The sequence below is a fragment of the Pongo abelii genome, chromosome X (genome assembly GCF_028885655.2).
Source record: "Pongo abelii isolate AG06213 chromosome X, NHGRI_mPonAbe1-v2.0_pri, whole genome shotgun sequence".
NCBI lineage: Eukaryota > Metazoa > Chordata > Mammalia > Primates > Hominidae > Pongo > Pongo abelii.
The window spans coordinates 130,303,355-130,326,177 of NC_072008.2; the positions used below are offsets into that span (position 1 = coordinate 130,303,355).

The 22,823-nt window shown below is 40.9% G+C and overlaps 1 protein-coding gene across 11 annotated transcripts in view; it reads right to left on the bottom strand.

Moving 5' to 3' along the window:
• The window catches only part of TENM1 (teneurin transmembrane protein 1), an 841,958-nt gene that overhangs the window by 44,440 nt on the left and 774,695 nt on the right, over positions 1-22,823 (bottom strand). For all 11 annotated transcript variants that reach the window (XM_009235231.2, XM_002832080.2, XM_054545040.1 and 8 more), the window contains 2 exons: positions 5,726-6,092; positions 3,756-4,266 (listed from right to left, as the gene is read on the bottom strand). In XM_009235231.2, coding sequence (XP_009233506.2) covers positions 3,756-4,266; positions 5,726-6,092 — 878 coding nt within the window. The remainder of the gene's footprint in view (positions 1-3,755; positions 4,267-5,725; positions 6,093-22,823) is intronic.

The following is a 22,823-nucleotide window of genomic DNA, read 5'->3' on the forward strand; positions in this document are numbered from 1 at the left end:
TTCTCTCTTAAGAGAATATTCTACTCAGGCTTTGGTCCCCCATGTGTCACAGCACCGGCATCACAGTGCTAAATCAAATGGTCAATTCTAAGTCCTCATCTTACTTATCAGGAGTATTTGGCACAGCGGCTCACTCTTTCCTTCTGGAATCACCTGTTTTATTTGGTGCTATGATCCCAATTTGTCCCCCCAAATTCAAATATTGAGACTTAATTGCTGATGTGATAGTACTAAGAGGTGAGGCCTTTAGGAGGTGATTAGGTCATGTTGTCTCTGCCTTCATGAACGCAATTAGCAATCTTACAAAAGAGCTGGAGAGAACCAGCTAGGTCCCTTTTCACTGTCCCCCTTCTGTCATATAAGGACTCAGCAGGCAGTGCCATTTTGGAAGCAGAGAGTAGCCCTCACCAGACACTGACTCTGCTGGCATCTTGACCTTGGACTTCCCAACCTCCAGAACTGTGAAAAATAAATTTCTGTTCTTTATTAATTACCCAGTATAAGGTATTTTGTTATAGCAGCACAAACAGATTAACACAGCTGGCTTCCAGGACATCCCACTCTCCTAGTTTTCTTTCCACTTCACTGGCCTTTCCTTCTTAGTGTCTTTTGCTGGTTCCTCTTCATATCCTCAATTCTTTTCTTTTTCTTTCTTTTTTTTTTTTTTTTTGAAACAGAGTTTCGCTCTTGTTGCCCAGGCTGGAGTGCAGTGGCGCCATCTCAGCTCACTGCAACCTCCACCTCCCGGGTTCAAGTGATTCTCCTGCCTCAGGCCTCCCGAGTAACTCAGATTACAGGTACCCGCCACCACACCCAGCTAATTTTTTGTATTTTTAGTAGAGACGGGGTTTCATCATGTTGGCCAGGTTAGTCTCGAACTCCTGACCTCAGGTGATCCACCTGCCTCGGCCTCCCAAAGTTCAGGGATTACAGGTGTGAGCCACTGCGCCTGGCCCATATCTTCAATTTTAAACATGGAGTGCTTCATGGTCAGTCTTCAGATCTCTTTTCTTCATTGTCTATACTCACTTTCATGGAGAGATCTCATCCCATCTCATGGTTTTAAATACAATCTAAACACTAGTACATCTCAAATTTCACTCTCCACCCTCTCCCCTCAATTCTAGACTCATATATCCAATTGTCTACCTGATATTTTCACTTAGATGCCTAACTAAATTGATCATATCCAAAACTGAATTCCCAATCTCCCACCTCACAACCTTCCAGTATAATATGTTCCTTGTATAGTCTCCCCTCTTGGTAAATGAAAACCAGTTGCTCAGGCCAAAAACTTTGGAGGTATCTCCGACCCCTCTTTCTTCCACGCTCAATACTCAATCTTTCTGTAAGTCCTGATAGCTCTACTGTCAAAATATATTCAGAATTTTAGTACCTCTTACTGGCCCAACTCCCTGGTCCAAGTCATCATCTTTTGCCTGCATTATTGCAATAGTGCCTCCTGCTTCCCAGTTAGGTTCCCCTGTTTCCACTACACAGTCCATTTTTAATACAGAGTGATTTTTAAAAAAATGAAAGTCAGCTTATATCACTTCTTTACTCAAAACTCTCCAGTGGCTCCACTTCTTAGAGTAAAATTCAATGTCTTTATAGTAGCCTACAAGGCCCTACATGAAGTAGTTCTGGTTACTTAATTGATTTCATGTCCTCATTAATGTTACTCATTCCACTTCCATCACAATGGCTGCCTTACTCTTCCTTGAATGTGTCAGGCTTGCTCCTGCTGCAGGGCATTTATACTTGCTCTTCCCTTTGCCTGGAATACCCCTCATACCACCCCCCATCCCCCAGATATTCATATGGCTTACTCTCATCTCCTACAGATCTTTATGCAAAAGTCACCTTCTTGGTGAGGCCTTTCCTGTCCACCCAATCTGAAATAAAAACCTCTTCTGCTCCACCCACTTGATCTCCCTTACTTTACTAGATTTTTCTCCATAGAACTTATCACCATTTGAAATTGTGTACATCTTCCTCATCTTCCTCCAGTACAATATAAGTTCCATAAAAGTAGGAATTTTTATCTGTTTTATTCATAGCTATATCCGCAGCACCTAGAACACTGTATGGTATGTAGTAGGTGCTCATGTATTTGTTGAATAAATACATGAATGGTTGAACTGGTTCTTTTGAAAACTAGTTAATACTTCAGCCATTTCTTGCTGGGGGACTGAATTCTACCATTAGCTTTCAAAATAGTTGTTTGCCTAATTTCAGCTGCAGTGTGATCTGGCTTGAGTTTTTAAAAAAGACATTAAAACTTCTCATTAGAAATTTTATCTTTTCTAAGGGTAGTATATTTAAAAACACAGGCTCTTGCTGGTTGAATCCTGGGTATTTATGTGAATCAGGACAAGTTAACTATTTTGTCCTTCAGTTTTCTCATCCATAAAGTGGGCATACTTAGGGGCACCTATCCCATGTTGTTATTATGGGGATCAAATAAAGTCACATATGTAAATTACCTAGCCCAGTACCTGGCACTTAGTAAATCTTTAGCTAACCGTAGCTTTTATTACTCTTATTAAGATGTAAGAGAATTACTTTCAAAAAATAGAGGAAGACTTGCAACAGAAACAACTGAATACATTTTTCTAAGTGAAACCAAAATAGCTGTCTGGCTCTTTTGTATAGATGGCATTTCTTTGGAAAATGATCCAAAACTTGAAGGCCAATTGTTTTGTCCCTTTCTTCAAGAGGCTTTCATGGGACTGGACATATTCTCTATATCCTCCCAAAACAGTCACACTTGGAACCCCTTATACTTTAACATCTCCACTTCTCACATTCTTCAACTTTGATGCCATTCCAGACTCTGAATTCAGATTCCATGGATTAGCTCACTCAGTATACTGGTAGAAAACTCAGCAATTCCTTTTGTGGGGAAAATGCTTCCCGAGTGCCAACAGACCAGCTTTCTAGATAGGCTTACTTGCAAACAAGGTCATCCATGCCTTAAAAGGCAAGGACAATGTTCTCTATTTCTGTGTTAAGGCACCTCCTAGTAGCTTGCTGTCAGACACACTTTGTGTTAGTTCCCCATTAAACAAAGTTATCACAGTTCCAGTCTATAAATGCCAAAATGTGCTGGATTATTCAACTTGTGCAGGGACCCTGAGGAAGCCCAATCCCGTACAGAGCATTTGGCTCTTCATTTTACAGAAGCAGCCAATGGAATGGAGCCTCTCCTATTCAGCATTTGCCCCACATAATTCTTCCCTTGCTTTCCAGGGTCCACTTCTTATATTTGAACTTCTCTCTTACCTCCCACAGCAACTTATACTGAGTTGGGCTGGGCTGGGCACCCATTCATTTATTCATTCATTAAACCCCACAGGGCACAACAAATAGTTGTTAAGCCACACTGCTTCTTTGCTGCTTTAGAACTATAGTTTTGTTATTTAAATGAAATTGCACCTTATCTGCCCAGGGATGTTGTAAATTTCTTGAGTACTTGTACTTCTACCTCATTCCTGTCTCCTGCAGTGCCACACTTGAGTCTTCCTTGATGCAGTCTATGTTTTTATTATTATGCTCTGCAAACTGCTCTGGAAAAATGGGTCTGAACTCTAGGAATTAGGTAAAGTTTTCTCCTTGACTTTTCATTTTTTTTTAATGGTGGTTGTTAGGAGAAAACAGCATGCAACACTCAGCAATTACTAAGGCATTTTCCCAGTATAATACAATTTCAAATAAAAACCTAACAAAGCCCATGTCAAGAATTAGAAACTTACTCATAAACAGTTGTCCATCCATTTTCATTACTTTTGGTAGCCAGAAGCCCTGTGTTTCCTGGATAGGTCATTAAGGCCAGATTATAGCCTTGGGCTGACACTCTTTTCAGGACTCCATTGCTGCTTATAGTCAGCCAGTATACTTGTCCACCAGGCACCACAAGCCATAGGGGCATCCCGCCTGCATCACGGCGAATGTGCACTGAATTGCCATTGCTGCTGGTAATTGCGCCCAAGTCACCTTCAGAATTGTAGGTGAAGTTATAAACATAGTCCCTTGTTATCAAGTTCAGGGTGTGTAGGTGGGTTCCATTTACAGTGAACTGGTACAGTTCCTGATCAGCGGGTGAAGCAATCTCATAAAGGTTCATGTCATTCAGGTGGGCTTGGTTCCTGCTGATGGTACGAATTCGAACATTTCCGAGGTCTGCCACATAGAGGGTACCATCAGGCGACACTGCTAAGGAGGAAGGGGCTTTCATCTTTGCATCTTTGGCATAGCCACCATCACCTGTGGGAGAAAGACTTGATTTTAACAATTGGCATCATAAGCATTTACATGAACATACCACAGACATAAAGCTCTGTGCATCAAGAATCATTTTAAAGGAAACAATCAGTGAACCAACATTCTCTGTATTCCCTCCCTGAAAAATATGAAGCCTATTATTCCTATTATTCAAAAGATTGTAATTCTTGAGTCAATACCACTGCAGATGAACAGTAAGATCTAATTATCTCAGTTACACCAATTTTGTGAAATCCTCAATCCTGCTGTTCAGAATCTATTGTATTGTAAGATACAAGAACTGCAAATAATGATAGCCACACAAAATTTGGCTGGAAATCTGTGAGAGTTATGCCTGTCAATGCTTTCAGGATCTGTTTCAGGACTTTCCAGTCCTACTGTGCCTAGATGCCCTTTCTTCTGTTAATTCCCATTGTCACACTGTTAAAGTACACTAAGTCTATAAGTGCAACAATGATTCAGAACATCAAATTTGATACCTGGAATAAACATTAGATTTGCTTTGACTGAAAGATACAAATTAGCAAAATATCTATAAAACTAATTGTCCAAGAAAACATTGGAAATATTGATCAAAAGTCATATTGACTGAATTGCTCACTCCTGACTCCTCTGGCCTAAGGAAAGGCAAAGGTTAAGAGAACCATTCGGGCCTGGATGAGCAGTTTAATAGCACTGGGTGTAGTATGGAGGCATTTCCAGATCCCAGCAATAATTGTATCTGTAGACATTAAGAGGACTGTTTGCCATCTGAGATATCCACTACATGTTTTGGGGAGAAGGCTCTTTTTTTTTTTTTTCCAATTTTGATTAGAAGAAAACTTCACTATGGGTTATTGAGAAAGTCTTAGCTTTTTAAAAAGCAATGTATCTAGCAGACCAATGTCCTGAGAACTCTCCATTGCCAGATTTAATTTTGCTCATCTATCCCAAAGACAGTCTGTTCTTAGTCCCTTTGAGTCTCAAATAGCACATGCTTTTAATCTGAATACCAACCACTTATGGGGAAGTAATTTTTTCCTCAGCTAAACCAGTAAATGTGTGTTTTGCCTAGTTTTCCTTTCTCTAAAGTACAAATATTTAATAATATCATGATCTTTCATTTGTATAGTGGTCTCAACTTTTTAAGAGTATAAACATTTTTATTACACTAGTTTATCCTCAGAATAGCAAGGTGATATAACTGAGACAATGCCATCTTTATTAAACAAATGAAGCAAATGAGTCATGAAGAGATCTTGCAGCTTTGCTAGGGTCACTCAGTGAGTCAGTTGTGAGAACAAGTAGGTGATCTGACTCCTAATCCATTGCTTTCTCCACTAGCTCATACCAATGTTTGCAAGTAACACTTTGCTTTTCCTTTTCCTTTTGACTTCACCGGGGCATGTTTTTCTTTTCAAAACAGAGAGGGGGAGCTGGTGAATTGCTAAAAAGGTCATACCTGAAAAACAGTCACAGTTTGGATCAATTTTGCAGTCACAGTCAGTGGGGGCACCAGCGATGACGGAGATCTCCCCATTGGTGGTTACTTGCTGAATGCGGTTTACTTTCCTCTCGTCTGTTTCAGCTATGAAGAGCAGCCCACTGTGGGAGACACTGATGGCCCTCGCTGACTCTAGAGTGGAGTGAATTGCCACCTTGCTGACCAGGAAATGATCGATGCCTGGCACCTGGCAGTGAATGGGGCGTCCTGCAATGATCCGCACGCGCCTGTTCTCAGAAATTTGCAGCACAATGTTGTTATCCAAGACATACAATGAATTGTCCATAGGATTTACTGCAAGGTCTGTTGGCCACTCTAATCGCACCTGTGAAAAGAACAGAGCACATACCATCAGGTTACCATATCTTTCCATGGACAGTTTTAGCTTGAAAAAAGAAAAAAAAATTGGTGTATTGTTTCCCCCATCTTATGAATTTTAGCAACATTGGTGATGTCTCGGAAAGTGGAGGGCAGGGGGAGGATGGTTAATCACATGTTCTGGTAAACGTACTTATCATTTATGCCATTTACAAAATATGTAATTTTTTCCAATAATTTCAGAAGGATCATTTAGAGTAGAGGTTTTCAGAGTGTGTTCTCTGGACCAGCAGCAACAGTATTATCTGGGAACTTGTGAGAAATGCAAATTCTCAGGTCCCACCCTAGATCTATTGAATCAGAAACCCTGGAGGTGGGGACCCAAACATCTGTGTTTTGCCAAGGTGATTCTGAGGATCATTGCTGTAGGAATTCTGGTAGCTATGATACTCAAATCTCTCTCACTGTCCTGTAGATGTATAGGAGAGCAAAGTCATACAGGTTTCTGGGTGACAGAATGCCAGAGAAGCCAGATTTTACTCAATGAGCAACCTTTTGCAACAGGACCTGCTATTAGCATAGACCTAGCATCCACTTTGTAGAACACTCAGGTACAGTTCATCAGCTGTTGATTTAGAATCCTGGGGTATAGCACACTGCTTACTTAGCTTGACCTGGTTCACTCCATAGGTTCCCCTTTTTAGCAAAGAAACAGGTTGTTTTTTTCTTTCACGGAGTATTCGCTGAGTACCTTTCTCTGGGTTAAGCCTTGTGCTAAGCTTTGGGGCCTCAAAAATGACTACAACATGGCCTCTGTCCTCAAATGATTTGTGGTATAGTAGAGCCCTCAGAGGAACCATTAGACAATTACTCTCCATGTTATGAAAAGAAGGCAACAGAGAGGATAAGATAGCACTTCACCAGGACTAGGAGTCAGGAGGCAAGATATTCCCAGAGCAGGTGGTACCTAAGTAAGGTCTGAAATGAACAGTAGGAGAAGAATTGGGTGGAAGTTGAGGGGGGAGGGGCATCAGAGTTGAGGAAAATCTGGGTACTGGGAAAAGCATGGGTGAAAGTCCAGAGGTTAAAGACAGCATGGCCCATCCAGGTTACTAAAACTAATTCAGTAAGACTAATAATAGGCTGGGTGTGAGGGAGACCTGAGGGATGAGGCCAGGTGTTATGGACTAAATTGTGTCCTCCCCAACTTCATATGTTGAAGCCCTAACCCCCAGTGTGGCTGTATTTGTAGATAGGACCTTCAAAGAGGTAGTTTAGATTACATGAGATCATAAGGGTGGGGATCTAATCCAATAGGACTGATGTCTCTCCAATAAGAGGAAGAGATACCAGGAATGCTTACGCACAGAGGGATGACTATATGAGGACACAGCTAGAAAGCAGCCACCTGCAAGCCAAAGAGAGACACCTCAGAAGAAACTAAACTCACCAACACCTTGATCTTAGATTTCTAGCCTCCAGAAGTATGAGAAAATACATTTCTGTTGTTTAAGCCATTCAGTCTGTAGTATTTTGTATGGCTGCCCTAGCAGACTAATATATCAGGTGCTCTGGTTTGAATGTGTCCCCCAAATATCATGTATTGGAAACTTAATCCTCAAATTCATATGTTGATGGCATTTGGAGGTAGGGCCATATCCATCACCTCAAGCATTTATCATTTCTTTGTGTTAAGAACGTTTAAAATCCACTCTTGCAGCTACTTGAAAATATATAACAAATTGTTGTTTATTATAGTCACTCTATAATGCTCTAGAACACTAGAACTTAGTCTTCCTATTTAGTGGTATTTTTATATCCATTAAGCAACCTCTGGCTATCCCTATCCACCTTCCCAACCTCTAGTAACCACTATTCTACTTTCTACTTTTATGAGGTCAACCTTTTTAGCTTCCATATATGAGTGAGAACATGTGGTATTTATCTTTCTGTGCCTGGCTTATTTCACTTAACATAGTGTTTGTTTCTGTGCCTGGCTTATTTCACTTAACATATGGTTTGGATCTGTGTTCCTGCCCAAATATCATGTTCAGTTGTATTCCCCAGTGTTGGAAGTGGGTCCTGGTGGAAAGTGACTGGATCATGGGGGTGAAGTTCTTATGACTGATTTAGTACTGTCCCCCCTTGGTACTGTATAGTGAGTTCTCATGAGACGGGGTTGTTTAAAAGTGTGTAGCACCTTCCCCTTCTCTCTCTCTTCCTCCTGCTCTGGCCATGTGAGGTGCCAGCCCCCTTCACCTTGGCCATGATTGTAAGTTTCCTGAGGCCTCGCTAGAAGCCAAGCAGATGCCAGAATCATGCTTCCTGTACAGCCTGTGAAACCGTGAGCCAATGAAACCTCTTTTCTTTATAAATTACCCAGTCTCAGGTATTTCTTTATAGCAGTGTAAGAATGGATTAATACGGTGTCCTCCAAGCTCATTTATGTTGCCACAAATGACAATTTTGTTCTTTTTTGTTGCTAAGTAGTATTCCACAGTGTATATGTACCACATTTTCTTTATCCATTCATCTGTCGATAGACACTTAGGTTGAGTTCATGTCTTAGCTGTTGCAAATAGTGCAGCTATCTCTTTGACATACTGATTTCCTTCACTTTTCTGAATCATAACATAGTTCTATTTTTAATTTTTTGAGGAAACTCCATATTGTTTTCCATAATGGCTGTACTAATTTACATTTTCCTTTCTCTGCAACTCACCAGCATTTTTTTTTTTGTCATTCTGATAATAGCCATTCTAACTGGGGTGAGATGATATCTCATTGTGGTTTTGATTTGCATTTCTCTGTTTGAAAGATAATTAGGATTAGATAAGGTCATAAGGGTGGGGTCCCCATGATGGGACTGGTGGCTTTATAAGAAGAGGAAGACAAACTTGAGCTGGCATGTTTTTGTCCTCTTGCCATATGATGTCATTCCACCATGTTATGGTGCAGCAAAAAGGCCCTCACCAGCTGCCAGTGCCATGCTCTTGGACTTCCCAGCCTTCAGAACCAAGAGCTAAATAAATGTTTTTCTTCATAAATTACCCAGTCTGTGATATTCTGTTATAGCAACAAAAAACATTGGGTAATAGAGGGAAGCGCATGTCCAGTTTTGTTCTGATGGCTGTGGGAAGCCACTGAAGGGCTTTAAGTAGGGGTGTGATATAGTCATATTTGGGTTCTAGACAGATCATCCTGGCTGCTGTCCAGACCATATTAGAGGAGGAGGCGAGATAGGAGGGGGCAGGCATTTAGGGGGCTCCTGCACGGGCCCAAGTTAGGGATTATGGTGCCTGAACTGGGATGGCAACAATGGGTATGGAGAAAAGCAGATGGATTTGAGACATGTTAAAGAGTTGGAAGCAAAAGGACTGGGGTGTGTGTGTGTGTGTGTGTGTTTGGTGTGCCTTGTGCCAAGAGATGTGCTAGGCACTGGAGACATGCAGGCTAGCCAAACATGGCTTCACCTTAGTTCCTTTCTAGACACAGGAGTTGATTCAATGCCTACCCTGACATCTCCTTGACAGTAACTATTTATCCCTGGGCGTTTCTCAGGGAACTGTGTTCCACACCATTCCCCACCCTACCACTCACTTGTTCTCTATTTCTTTTCTTTTAGGCTAAAGGCAGAAAAAAAATCCCATTCATGGCCAAAATAGTAACAGTAATGCAGCCACTTTTCTTTTTTGCTTTGAGTGAAAGCCCACAGAGGGCTTTGTTTTTCTCGTGGAATCTGAAAGTCTGAAAACAAAGTATGAGCTGTCATTGCATTCTGTGGCCCACTACTTCCCCAGCTCAAAGAGGCTTACAAGCAATCAGTAATGAAGTGGATAAAGGTCAATTTGAGATAAGGCCCTTCTTCTAATTGTGTCTCATTAGGGAGGGCAACTGGTGATGTTGTGAAGAGGACAAAGGTTGTCTTTGACCTCCTCTACTACACCATATGGGGCTCTTTGCCCATGTCTCTGAGTCTCTCACATACATCCAGCAGCCTCATTCTGTTTCTATGTTTCTGTGTGCCTTCCACCTCTATCCACATAGACTGGCCTTCTCTGGTCAGTACCAGATGCCTCTGTGCAGCTAGGAATTTGAGTGCTAATGGGGTATAAAGCTGAGCTTGTGTTAAGCATGTTCTACAGAGCCTTTCAGACTGAGGCCATCGGATAAACATTAAACACCAGCCTTAACAGCTCCCAGAGCAGTTTGCGGTGATGTGTTCCTCAGCACGTCTGTCTGAGGCCTTTGCATGTCAGTGCCCTGCCACTGAGAGGGAGAGTGAACGCCTGCTGCTTTGGAGGGCGCTGACTCCTCCTCCACTGTGTGCCCCTGCCTTGGACCTCTATACACTATCATGCTTGTCCAGAAGCTGTCTGTGTGCACTGGTCCTACGGAGCATAGTCCCCCAGGAAATTAGCTGGGGCTGGCTGAGGAAGAGGAAATGAATTCATTTCCGTACAACACTCCCATTTTGATTGAGTCTCAAGTCAGTGACCCAGAAAAAACAAACCTGGCAGAAATGACGTTCTAATTATCCCCACTCTGGGAGCCGAGGCCAGGGCAGAGGCTGGGGATAGCACACACCTGGCAGAAGCCAGAGAAGAAGCATGTTTCAGATTCTGCTTTTAGCTATCAAGGCTGCCTCTGAGATAAAGGCTGGTAGTTGGGAAATAAGCTGTTAAATTCTCCAACTCACCCAACCAGATTTAAACCAATACGATTGGTGTCATGTTTATTATATTTAATTTTGCCTCAAAAATACACCAGCTATTTTTGTCTGTTTGTTTTCTTTTCCATGGAATAAGTCACCCTCTAGCATCTTCCTGTGACTAAAGTGCCCTTTGTGCTTCTGAGCCGTTTTCTATACAAACTACACAGATTCCCTTTAATTCCCATTTGATTTGGCCGGGCAGCTTGTCTACGCAATCTCCGCAGATGAAAGACGTGTGGCTACTTAGTAGTTGAGAGTCTGCCTTTTCAGAAGCTGGACCTCTTCACCTCTCGTAGCTTGTCAGTTCCTTTTATGTCCTTCTCATGTTAAATACTCCTATTGCCAGGTAAGTTTTCAAGGAACTGGTGCCTTATGCTCACACAACAGAAATACTGTATTTACTACCAAGACATTTTCATAACATACAGCTTAATATAAGGAATGGAGTCTTTGAGCTGATTCTGACAGTTAGAATTAGTATCTACTAGTTGCAGAGAGACCCTAGAATTATATGATACTAAGGTGGGGCTAAGGTTGGCCCCCAATTGCTGCTACCATTTGTCCAAATGATTTCTTGGGGTAAATAAACACTTCTTCTTTGGGGGGGTGGGAACAGAGATTGAAGAGCAGCAGCAAAGCTCTGTAAACTCTGCCTAGTGATCCAACCTACAGGCAAACTATTTGGCCTCATTTGTGGTGGTTGCCACACCTTGTAAAAATACATTAATTTGTTTGAAATGTCAAAATGCATTTAAGCTAAACTAGCATTAAAGGTCACTTGTGTAGCCGCCAGCTGGTGGAATGTGCCTATCTCCCAGCAACCTTCCCTGAGAAATAACCCTGAGCATAAAGGAGCTCTTGGTCAGGATGTCAACCTTTGACAGTGTTACGTCTTCCTCTGCTAATTGAAAACTTGCCTTGAAGGGAGTTGACTCTCAGGTCAACCAGTCCCATGATTGGTTTAGAGATCCAGCTAATTTTGACCTAAGTAGCAATTTATAAAGCAGCAGAATCCTATAGGGAGAAATCCATGTTTAAAAGCAATATCTAAATATAATCCCTTGGTTAGACTAAACTAGAAAATGTCTAAATTATGTATAAGCCTAATCCCATACTGTATGCTCAAACCACCATTTGTATACTTGGGCTCCCTCTAACAGTTTGAGTCCTGGTTCCCACCCTTATTAGTACGTAACCCTTGGCAAATGAGGTATATTCTATGAGTCTCTGGTTTCCTCATCTGTAACAAAACAAGGAGGCTAGTGATAGTATATCTACTTGTAAAGTTATTGTGTGGATTAAATGAGATAATGGTGTAAGTTGCTTAGCCCAGTGCCTGGCATATAGTAAGGGATAGCAAGTGGTATTAATAGTAATAACAGTTTTATAGTCATAGACCTTTAGAGCTAGGAGGAACCTGGCCCAGTTACCATTCAATGTAGCTCCTTTTCAACTGTGTTTCCCAGACTTCAATTGTCCCTGTGCCACCTTTATAAGTTTTGCCTCACCCCTACATCACCTGCACTATTATTGACTTAATATTTTGCTTTAAATTGACTTCTAAAATGTGAATAGGTGCTGCCCCTTCCTTTGAACTGTTATGTAATCAATAACACATGAAATTACAGGCCCAGTCATCTGAGCCATTAATAGAAGTGACTACTGTTCACTGAATGCCTGCTGGGTGTCGGGTACTTCATATGGTTTACCACTTGATATAAAAATTACCTGAGAAAAACTATTAACATCTCCACTTTCAGATATGTGCTTTTAGCCCCTATGCCATCTGATTCGTCATTCAGAAGAGTGGACGTGTTTCTTCATTCTTGTCTCACCAAATCTGGCCTCCCCTTATCCCCTTTTGAATCAACCTAAATGTTGCTCTCTTTGGCTGTGAAGGTCAAGACTTTTTATGAGTTGAGTGATTTATCTTTTTCTTTGTCATCTACTATCTTTCAGTTCAATGCTTTACGAGTTTCGACCACGTGCCAGGCACTATGTTATAAAGGTAAACAAACAGATTTCTGCTCTTGATTAGTTCAAGGCAGATACAGAAATAGATAATTTAACATAGTGTGGTTAAGTGTCATGAGTGCCATGATAGGTGTATGCCCAGAATGACAGGGAAACACAATGGAGGGAGTTTGGGGCAAGATTCCTAGAAGAGAAATGTAAACTTAATTTTGAAGGATGAAGCAAAGGTATTGAGAAAAAGCAAGGTGGGAAGGGTGATCTTGGCAGAGGGAAAAGAATGAACAAAAGTACAGAAGCATGAAATCATATGAGAGTGAAGGAACTAACTGCTGTCTGGGATTTCTTAGGCATAAAATAAGGTAGGTGGTAGTGGCGAATGAGTTCTAAATGTTTGCTAGGACTAGGTCCAGGTTCCTCCACTGAGGCTCTATTGTCAGGTGGTGCCAGTCCTGTGCATTGTAGGATGTTTAGCAGCATCCCTGACTTTTACACACTAGGTGCCAGTAGCACCTTACCCCCAGTTGTGGCAACCGAAAATATCTCCAGACATTGCAAAATGTCCCTTGAGGGGCAAAAATGTCTCTTGCTGAGAATCACTGGATTAAGTCATGGAGAGCGGTATATGCTGATAGCTTTAGACTTAAACTGTGTGTGTTGAGGAGTCTCCACTTTAAAGTGGAGAGCTGACATGGTCAGATTAGTATTTTAGAAAGATTACTTAGGCTGCATTTTGGGGGACAGGCCGGAAGGAGACCAGACTAGATGCAGGATAACCAATTTGGAGGACAGCCATTCGTTGGTACATTCATCCCTTAATATATCCTTTTATCCAACCATCTGACAGATATCTGGGTCCTGATCCAGAAAGACATAGTCCCTGCCTTCATGGAACTTGGAGTCTGGGACACTGCTTCTCATACTTTTTTGATTTACTCATCCATTTGAGAATCTGATGAAGGCTATGTACTCTCTCCCTAGAAAAAGGCTTCAATGCACTAGAAGGAAGTAGTTAGGACCTCAGGCTCACGAGTTAAGATTTCCGGAGTTGAAAATTCCATCTGTGTCATTTGCTATCCCTGTAACCTTGGCACAAATCAGTTAACCTATCTGAGCTTCTGTTTCCTCATTTACAAATTGAATATAGTAACGCTATCTTTTCAAAAATTATTATTGGAATTAGATAGGAAAAAACACATAGACCATCTAGCACAGTGCTTGGTACATTAAAAGAGCTTTGTAGAGGCTAGCTATTTTTGAAAATTATGGAACATGTGTGTATTTGTGCTGGTCCCTGTCTATTGTTCTGTTCCCTGGCTAGTTCATAAACTCTTCAGTTTAATCATATAGTCATGCTTTCAAGGTTTCTCTTGATTCTATGTCACCAGTCATTTCCTCCTTGTTTATCTATTCCATTCCTTGAGAATCTTTCTAAGCTATATGTCCTCCAAGAAATATTTGGCTGGTATTGGGATATATTATCTCATATATATCTGTCAGCCAATCTCATGGCTAATATTTTAGCTTATTACTTGAACTCCCCACGGTTAATTGTAACAGTGCTCTTCGTACAACTCCAACTACAGAAAACACTACCTTAATTGATTTCCTTTCTTCTGTCAATAAATGTCTATTTATCTCATGTTAGGTACCATGCTAGGCACTAAGGAGCCAACTTCAGTCAGGATAGACTGGATTCCTCCCCTCATAATGTTTACAGTCTTTTGCTGACTTCATTTCCTTCATCTTCCAGTATGTACGAGGGGTTGTTAGTGGCATACAGCAGTAGACTATTTCTGTTCCAGTTTATTCATTTTAAGAAGTTAACATTTATGGAAGTGCCTCAAAAACATATCACGACTGTTACTATATTTTACAATTGTCACCAAGTGCTAATAATTTCTTTTCCCAAAGTTCAAGTGTGCTGCAGAAACCAGTTGTTTCCCAAAAGGTCCTGCCTTCCCATTTGAAACATGACACTTCTAATCTCCCTCCTTTACTACATTGGGAGTCTTGTGGCTCATTTAAAAAATGACTCTGTTTGATTTTGATCTGTGAGTCCTCTTCAGTAGGAATTTCCGGGAAGCGTATGATTATCTCTTCTGTAGTATGCCAGCCCTAGGGAAGATACAGTGACAGGACTGAGTGCTCTCTGCCAGGTGTTATGCCAGCTCCATGTTAGATTTTTCCGCACTTCTAAAAGCTGACAACTCCAGATTGTTAGCATCACTTTTTGTCAGTTTTCAAATGGCCTTCTCATTTCTTGACACTGATACTCTCTGAGCTTCTTCAAATTTATAAAAGAGGGAAAAAGCCATCTGGAGAAAGTTTGGTTTTTTGCACTTGGAAAGCATGATGACACCTTTAAGAGTGATGGCCTTTATTGATCTTGCTTTTAAAAAGTGGAAATTATTAGAAGATGAAATATGCCAAGATTACATGGCCTTGTCAACAGGGCAAATTATTTCCCATTATCTTAGATACACACTCTTGTGTCTCTCTGCATAACGGCTGGAGAGTTTGAAGAACCTCTCAAACTTTGGTCAAATGCATTGGCATGGTCTGTTTCCATGGCTTCCCAATTAGAATTACTGATACTTAAGTTGCATTGTTCATTGCAAATGAATAGCTAGGATCAATCTAATCAAGAGTAACAATTTGGCTGATCTTGAGAATTATTCTACTGCAGAGGATATAGATTAAATTGCATCTCTCCCAATGTTCCTAAAACATTTTGGAAGTGGGGAAAACAAAGCAAAGCCAAACCAAACCAAACAAAGCAAAACTTCCAAAGTAGTCCTAGTATATTTCATCTTCTAATAATTTCCACTTTTTTCAAGCAAGATCAATAAGGGCCATCACTCTTTTAGGTGTCATCATGTTTTCTAACTGTAGAAAACCAAGCTTTATCTAGATGGATTTTCTCTCCTATTTATAAATTTGAAGAAGCTCAGACAATATCAGGGTCAAAACAAAATGTTAAATTTGTGGTTCCTAAAATTCCTGTGGCAGAGACTGCTGGTTCTAGGCCTATTCTTACATTCACTCTTTCCTCCTGATTATACTCCCAGTTTTTTTGTTTATTTGTTTGTTTGTTTGTTTGAGACAGAGTCTTGCTCTGTCGCCCAGGCTGGCGTGCAGTGGCATGATCTAAGCTCACTGCAACCTCTGCCTCCCAGGTTCAGGCAATTCTACTGCCTCAGCCTCCTGAGTAGCTGGGACTACAGGTATGCACCACCACGACTAGCTATTGTTTTATTTGTATTTGTATTTGTATTTGTATTTGTAGTAGAGATGGGGTTTCGCCATGTTGGCCAGACTGGTCTTGAACTCCTGACCTCAGGTGATCCACCCACCTCGGCCTCCCAAAGTGCTGGGATTACAGGCATGAGCCACCACACCCAGCCAACTCTGTTTTTGAATCTGAGCACATTGCTGTTTAGAATAGAAGACATTCCAGCCTTATTTGCAATTATCTGTAGTCATGTGAAGTTCCAGGCAATAATATGTAAGAGGAAGTGTGGAAGCACCCACACTTACAAATAGATACTTAAAAAGGCTGCTTAAGGAGAGCTGACCCAACTGGAAGGAAGCTCTTCCTGCCCTTTCTTCCATTCTGCAATGTGGATATACCAGTGAGAGTTCTAGCAGATGTCATGGACCACGAGGTGGCCTTGAAAATGGAAGTTATGTGTTAGAGTGGCAAGGCAAAAATACAGAAACCTGGAACCCAGATGACACTGCGGAGCTGCCATCTCAGCCCTAAACCACACATCTAGCCTGGCTGCTCTCTTGTTTACATCACTGTCATGTTAGGGTTTTCTGTTATTCTTGGTTGAATCTAATCACAGGGAAGACAGTGCTCTGTTAGGCTTTGGTCTTGACTGGAGTTACTCACTACAACATTACATTCAAACTGGTCTAACAGATTTCTAGTTTTACATCTCTGGATGAATCACCTATGATTGGAAAATTAAATTAAACTAAATTGAAATAAATTAAGTCTGAAAGAGACTGATGCATGTAGCAAAGTCCACTAGGGCAGCCCTTTGTTAAGAGGATGACTAATTGCTTAAACCTAGTGATTAACCTCAAGCATTCTTGAATACCTAGGGCTCCATCTTTGGGTACTTCAAGCTCTTCCAGTTCCATGACTCCTTCATTTAGATCCAGTACTTCTCTCTTATTCTAAAATACTTGTTTGTCTTCCTATGTTCTCTACCAGGCCTATGAGTTTCCGACGGCAAAGATGAGAACTCTTTTATTTTTGTTTTCCCAGTATCTGGCATTAAGTTGGCAAACGTTTGTCAAATGAAAACATTAGTGCTTCATTGACAGTAACGTTTTCAGTCCATGAAAGCATTTTAAAAAATTATAACATGCAAATAGGCTCTAAGAAAAACTATTTCTCATCAACATATTTGTGTCAGTAAATCTGGGTTTCCAGAGACCCACTAAGGTTAGTGTAAATTGCCATAAATAACTCAATTTTAAGAAATGCATTTCCCACTGCCTCCATATTTTAACTTTTCTGAAGTGAAGATGTATCTTATAGTCAATATGTAGGTTTGATGGTACATTTCTCCCCATTACCCAAAGATATCGAATTGATGTTATGTCTTATAGTCCACGATGTCTTAGAATTTAGGAAATATGGTATTTCCATTTTGGTCTGGGGAGTCTGGGAATCCCCAAGGCTCTTTCAGAAAGTCTATGAGGTCAAAACTATTTTTCAAATAATATTATGTGCATTTTGTACTTTATCATGTGTGTACAGTGGGGCTTTCCAGAGGCTACCTCAGGCTAGTGTATCTTCAGTTTAAAAAAATTCACACTTTTATTTTCTAATAAGATAAATATTCATATGATAAAACCAACAAAAGAATAGCTCGTTGGGGCCCCCAACAATTTTTAGAAATGCAAAGGGGTCCTGAGACCAAAATGCTTGAGAATGGTTATCCTAGAGGAAAGAAACAGTGAAAGACACCACTCTATTATATAAGGGTTTCCTTGAAGCTCATTAACAAGAAAGCATGTATCCCTCCTAAGATAGTTCCTGGGGCCATAAGTCCTGTCCAAAAGCACACCGAAGGGGTGGCTGAAAATCTTCACTTCCTCTAGAGACCCAATGCCTGATGGGTACCATAAAAGTTTGTTCTTACAGGCTGCCTCAGAACAATCAGCACGTACACACTCTCTCTGAGTCTGCTGTGTAATTGCCACTACCTCATCTTAATAACAGGCATAATTGCTCTGAGTTTCCGTCGACCCTTTCTTGCATCTCCTCTCTGAAGCCTCAATTTTGGAAATGGCACTTGTGAATATACAGAATGTTTAACTACTTCCAGTTTTCAATTTACAGTCAAAGTCATCTATCAGCAGGAGATGAAGGCCCAGTGTGAAAACTACAGAATGTCCTTCAGACTCCACAGCTAATTTGTTTGTAAATTTGATTGTTATTGTAAGGAGAACATATTGTACATGATGCTACTTACATGATGCTACTTGCCGATTTACTATTTGCATCTCTGTTTCTCGGGTTTTATCATTACAGCTAAAGAACTGAACCCTCTCAGCCCTTCTGGGGGTGGGGAGAGGAATATGAAAATGTTACTATGTTTTTTTCTTTTGAGTCTCTATTTTAATTTAATTTTACATGAATTCATTAAATATCTGCTGTATATCTAGCACTGTGGGGGATACACATACAGAAGGAGAGGCAATCAGAGTACACAGTTCAAGGTAATAAGAAATCAAATTTGAGGCTGTGTGAAGAGCCCATAAAGTCTGAGATAATTCAGAGTAAGGACAGGACCTCTGCTGGTCTTAACACAGTAGGAAGTGAGACTCTTGTCCTCTTGAGATCCAAGGCTTTGCTTGCATAGGAGCCAGAGACTTATAAAGAAGCCCCTGGAATCATTCTGCAATTTGTTTCTGCTGAGAAGTTGCAGAAACTTGTCTGTTGCAGGTTGTTAATATTATAGTATTGGCTTGACAGGACAGACCAAGCTTCCAATTCCCTTTGGCACCTAAAGCAATTTACAGGCCAGAAGTATGACTGCACGGCTTTTATAAAATGGTCTGATTTCATTGATCAGCCACTCTGAGATTATGTTTTCATTTCTGTAGCTACTGCTAACCCTTCTTTCTGTTATAATATTTCAGGAAGAAACTATTAAAAATTTTCACCATGGAGATGTTAAGATATAAGTGGGCTGGGCTCTGAATGGGAAGGTAAACATCACAACTCATGATTGTTCTACTCAAAAGTTCATTTCAAGTTATACTAGAATTCCACAGATTGTCTCTCTCATCTTAACTCTGTAATGTTTCCAAATGATAAGGACACTAATAAGAGCAGATGGCCTAATGAACATTTAGAGGGAAGATTTAACTGGTGGTATTTTCATTAGGCCTCCAGTGTGCTTCCGGGTTTTGCCCACCACTTCCCTGTGTGTAATACAAAACTGCACTCACTCAACAGATGGCCCAGCTCAAGCTTCATGCTTCTAGAACTCTGGAGATTGGCCACCTGACCACTTACCATGTGTACAGAATCATTTAAGGAAGCATGCGGGCTACAGACTTAAGCCTGAACAAAAGCAAAAAATGGTGATGAATAGTGAGTATCTGAGCTTCAATAAAAGAGGAGGCAAAATCACCCTCACGAACAGCAAATCTGGCTGAGGTCTCCCAATAACAGGTTCTTACAGATTCAGTAATGATGAAATCCTCTGTGACAAACAGTCCACTCTAATTAATGTTTCATCTAAACTGTAAGCATATCTGAGTGACTCCAGCAGCAACAATGACATGAAAATCTAACACCTCATTGCACAGTGTGCTAGTTATTAAGCTATTGTCTCACAGCTCCTAACTCACCCCTTTAAAGATGCTGCTTTGTGATGCTGGGGTTGGGACTCGGCAATCTACATTTTTCTTTTGCCAGCTAGATTTCTGATAGGTCCTGACAATGTGGAAAATAAAGAGATTCTAAGAAGCTAAAGGAGGGAGAAGGGACTTGATCCTTCCTGCTTGCTTTCTGTTCCTGTCAGTGTCATCTCAACAGTAGCCCTTCATCCTGGAAGCAGTACCTGGCTGCACTTCCAGCTCCTTTCCCTACCCTGAGAATCAGTCTCATTATGCCGCCTCAGAGGCACCAGAAGCAACCAGCTGGCATCTTTTTTTTTTTTTTTTTTTTTTTTTTGAGACGAAGTCTCACTCTGTCGCCCAGGCTGGAGTGCAGTGGCATGATCCTGGCTCACTGCAAGCTCTGCTTCCCAGGTTCATGCCATTCTCCTGCCTCAGCCTCCTGAGTAGCTGGGACTACAGGCACCCGCTACCTCGCCCAGCTAATTTTTTGTATTTTTAGTAGAGACAGGGCTAGCTGTCATCTTCTTCTCAGAGGACTAGGTCCTACCTCCATGGAGCAAATTCTCCAACTTTCTAGGTTCTGACAACCCCAACCTCTTCCCTTTGTTCCCCCAGTCAGAGAGATGGTGGCCACTTCCTACAGATATTATCTCTTGTTTTTTTCCGACCCTGTAACATCTGTACATGACATTCTCTATATTAAATCCTCTCTGTTAAAATAACGAATGCACTTTCTGTTTTTCTGACTGCATCTTTTTTTTTTTTGAGACTGAGTCTTGCTGTATCCCCCAGGCTGGAATGCAGTGGCGCGATTTCAGCTCACTGCAACCTACGCCTCCTAGGTTCAAGCAATTCTCGTGCCTCAGCCTCCCAAGTAGCTGGAATTACAGGCACCCACCATGCTCGGCTAATTTTTTTTTTTTTTTTTTTTTTTTGTGTAGCGACAGGGTTTTGCCATGTTGGCCAGGTTGGTCTTGAACTCCTGACCTCAAATGATCTGCCCGCCTTGGCCTCCCAAAGTGCTGGGATTACAGGTATGAGCCACTGCGCCCGGCCTCTGACTGCATCTTGACTAACATTCACAACATTAACCCACATACAAGGATAGAGGAACAGCAATACACTATTGTAGGTCAGTGGTAACAGAAAACTAGTAAAGGTGAACTGGAAGTAGCAAGGACCATTTTGGCCCCAGAGACTTTGCTATTAAAGTCCAGAAATCCACCGTGCTTGGATGTTATAAAGTTGGTTGTGAATGATTTTATCCAGAGCTTCTCTGACTCTGGAAATGCCATGTTTACGTCATTATTCTCTAGAAACTTCTCATTCTTGCAATTTTTGAGAATGATTTCATGGTCGATCATGTGACTCTCCCATATGTTATTTGGAGACACAATTCTGTACCAAATGGTTCAGAAGTTGCCCCGTGACAACATTTCCTATGTGCTCAATTGTTAACAGTGATACATTAGATATTTACTATTAAATTTCTTTTATATTCACTCTTGCTAGTTTTCTTGTCAGACATTGCAATTACTCCTTCAGAATCCTCTTCTCATTGATTTGGAGTTGGAAGCGTGTTTTGAGATGCACCAAATGAACCCCTGCTCTTTGTTATGTATCTCAAGATAAACACGTTTCAACAGGTGTAGCCTGTTGGTAACATTTTATACGTCCCCATGTTTACTTTTCCAAACACACCAACTTTTGCATGAAAAGATGGCACTCCTGCTGACAGCCAAATAACTTTCTCTTTGGGTTGTATTTCCATTTGATAAAGAGGGGTTGGCACTGATTCGTGCACTTTCCCCTCTCATAATTAATAGAGAGTGGGAGTAGGTTTAAAGGTATAGTGTAGTCTGAAATTTAGTTAGGCCAACTGGCTTGCACTGGGACTCAGCACAGGATGTTATCCCTAGAACCTGAAGACACTAACCACTGAATTTACTTCTCGAACTCCTGGCATCAGGTGATCTGCTTGCCTTGGCCTCCCAAAGTGGTGGGATTACAGGCTTGAGCCACTGTGCCTGGCCTCTGACTGAATCTTGACTAGTATTCACAACATTAACCCACATACAAGGATAGAGGAACAGCAATACACTATTGTAGGTCTTCTGTATCTTAGAGAGATACAGAAGTATCTTAGATATTTCTGTATCTTAGAGAGCTTCAGGTTCACCTCAGGTCACGGCGCCTGCTGAGCAAAATGTGTGGAAGACTGAGTGGTTCAAAAGCAGGTTTGCAAGCCTTGCATCTTGTGACTTGCCCTGAACTTTGAAGATGCTTTTCCTCTGGTGCTTAATAGTTTTAATAAGAGCTAACGTGCCATTGTCCTTTGTGTGGAAAGAGGACACTGCTGAGGGAGTTTTATTTATGTGCTAAATTATGTTTTCGATATAGCATTGAGCACGGTACTTGACTTTTATTTTAAGGCCCCTGACAACTTTGGCTATTTGCTTGTGTGCAGACATTTCAGCAGAATTTGGATATGCTGGAGCTGAGGATGTTGGCCTGCTGCTCTCTACTTATATAAACAACCTGAGCTGTCACTTTGGAGGAAGCAATGGAAATATCTCTGATAACAGGTTATTATATTGTGATTTTACCTAAGAGATGCAGGCCTGAAAAACAGTTAAAAAAAAGTTTAAGTAAATTTGGAGAAAGGATACAATATTTAAATGAACTCTGTGGATAATCTCATTGCATTGTTTCTCCTAGTTTATCATTTTGTTAAATTTGTTTTTCTTTATATATATAATAGACTTAAGAAAACTGATAGATGTGTTGGAAACTTGAATATCTTGATAAAAATAGAAGTCATTAGTTAGATGAAAAAATTCATAGACCAAACTTGCTTCAAAAATCCTAGGACGCTGCTTTCTTCTTATGATATATCAGCTTCTTTCCTTTTGATTTCCCACTTAGCTGGGAGCCTTTTTGTTTTGTCTTGGGACAGTCATATTCTTCATAGTGACCTAGATAAACTCTGTCTTCTTTCTTATGTACTCTAATATTTATTTTGTGTGTGTGTGAAATTGACCCACCTAGAATGGCTGCAGGCCACCCACTGAATGAGCTGCTTTTTTACTTCTTGATTTCAAAGAGATAGAGGATGATCTAACATCTTACATTCACAGATGTATAAAACTCATACTACATTTCAGCCTCAGCTCCATAGTC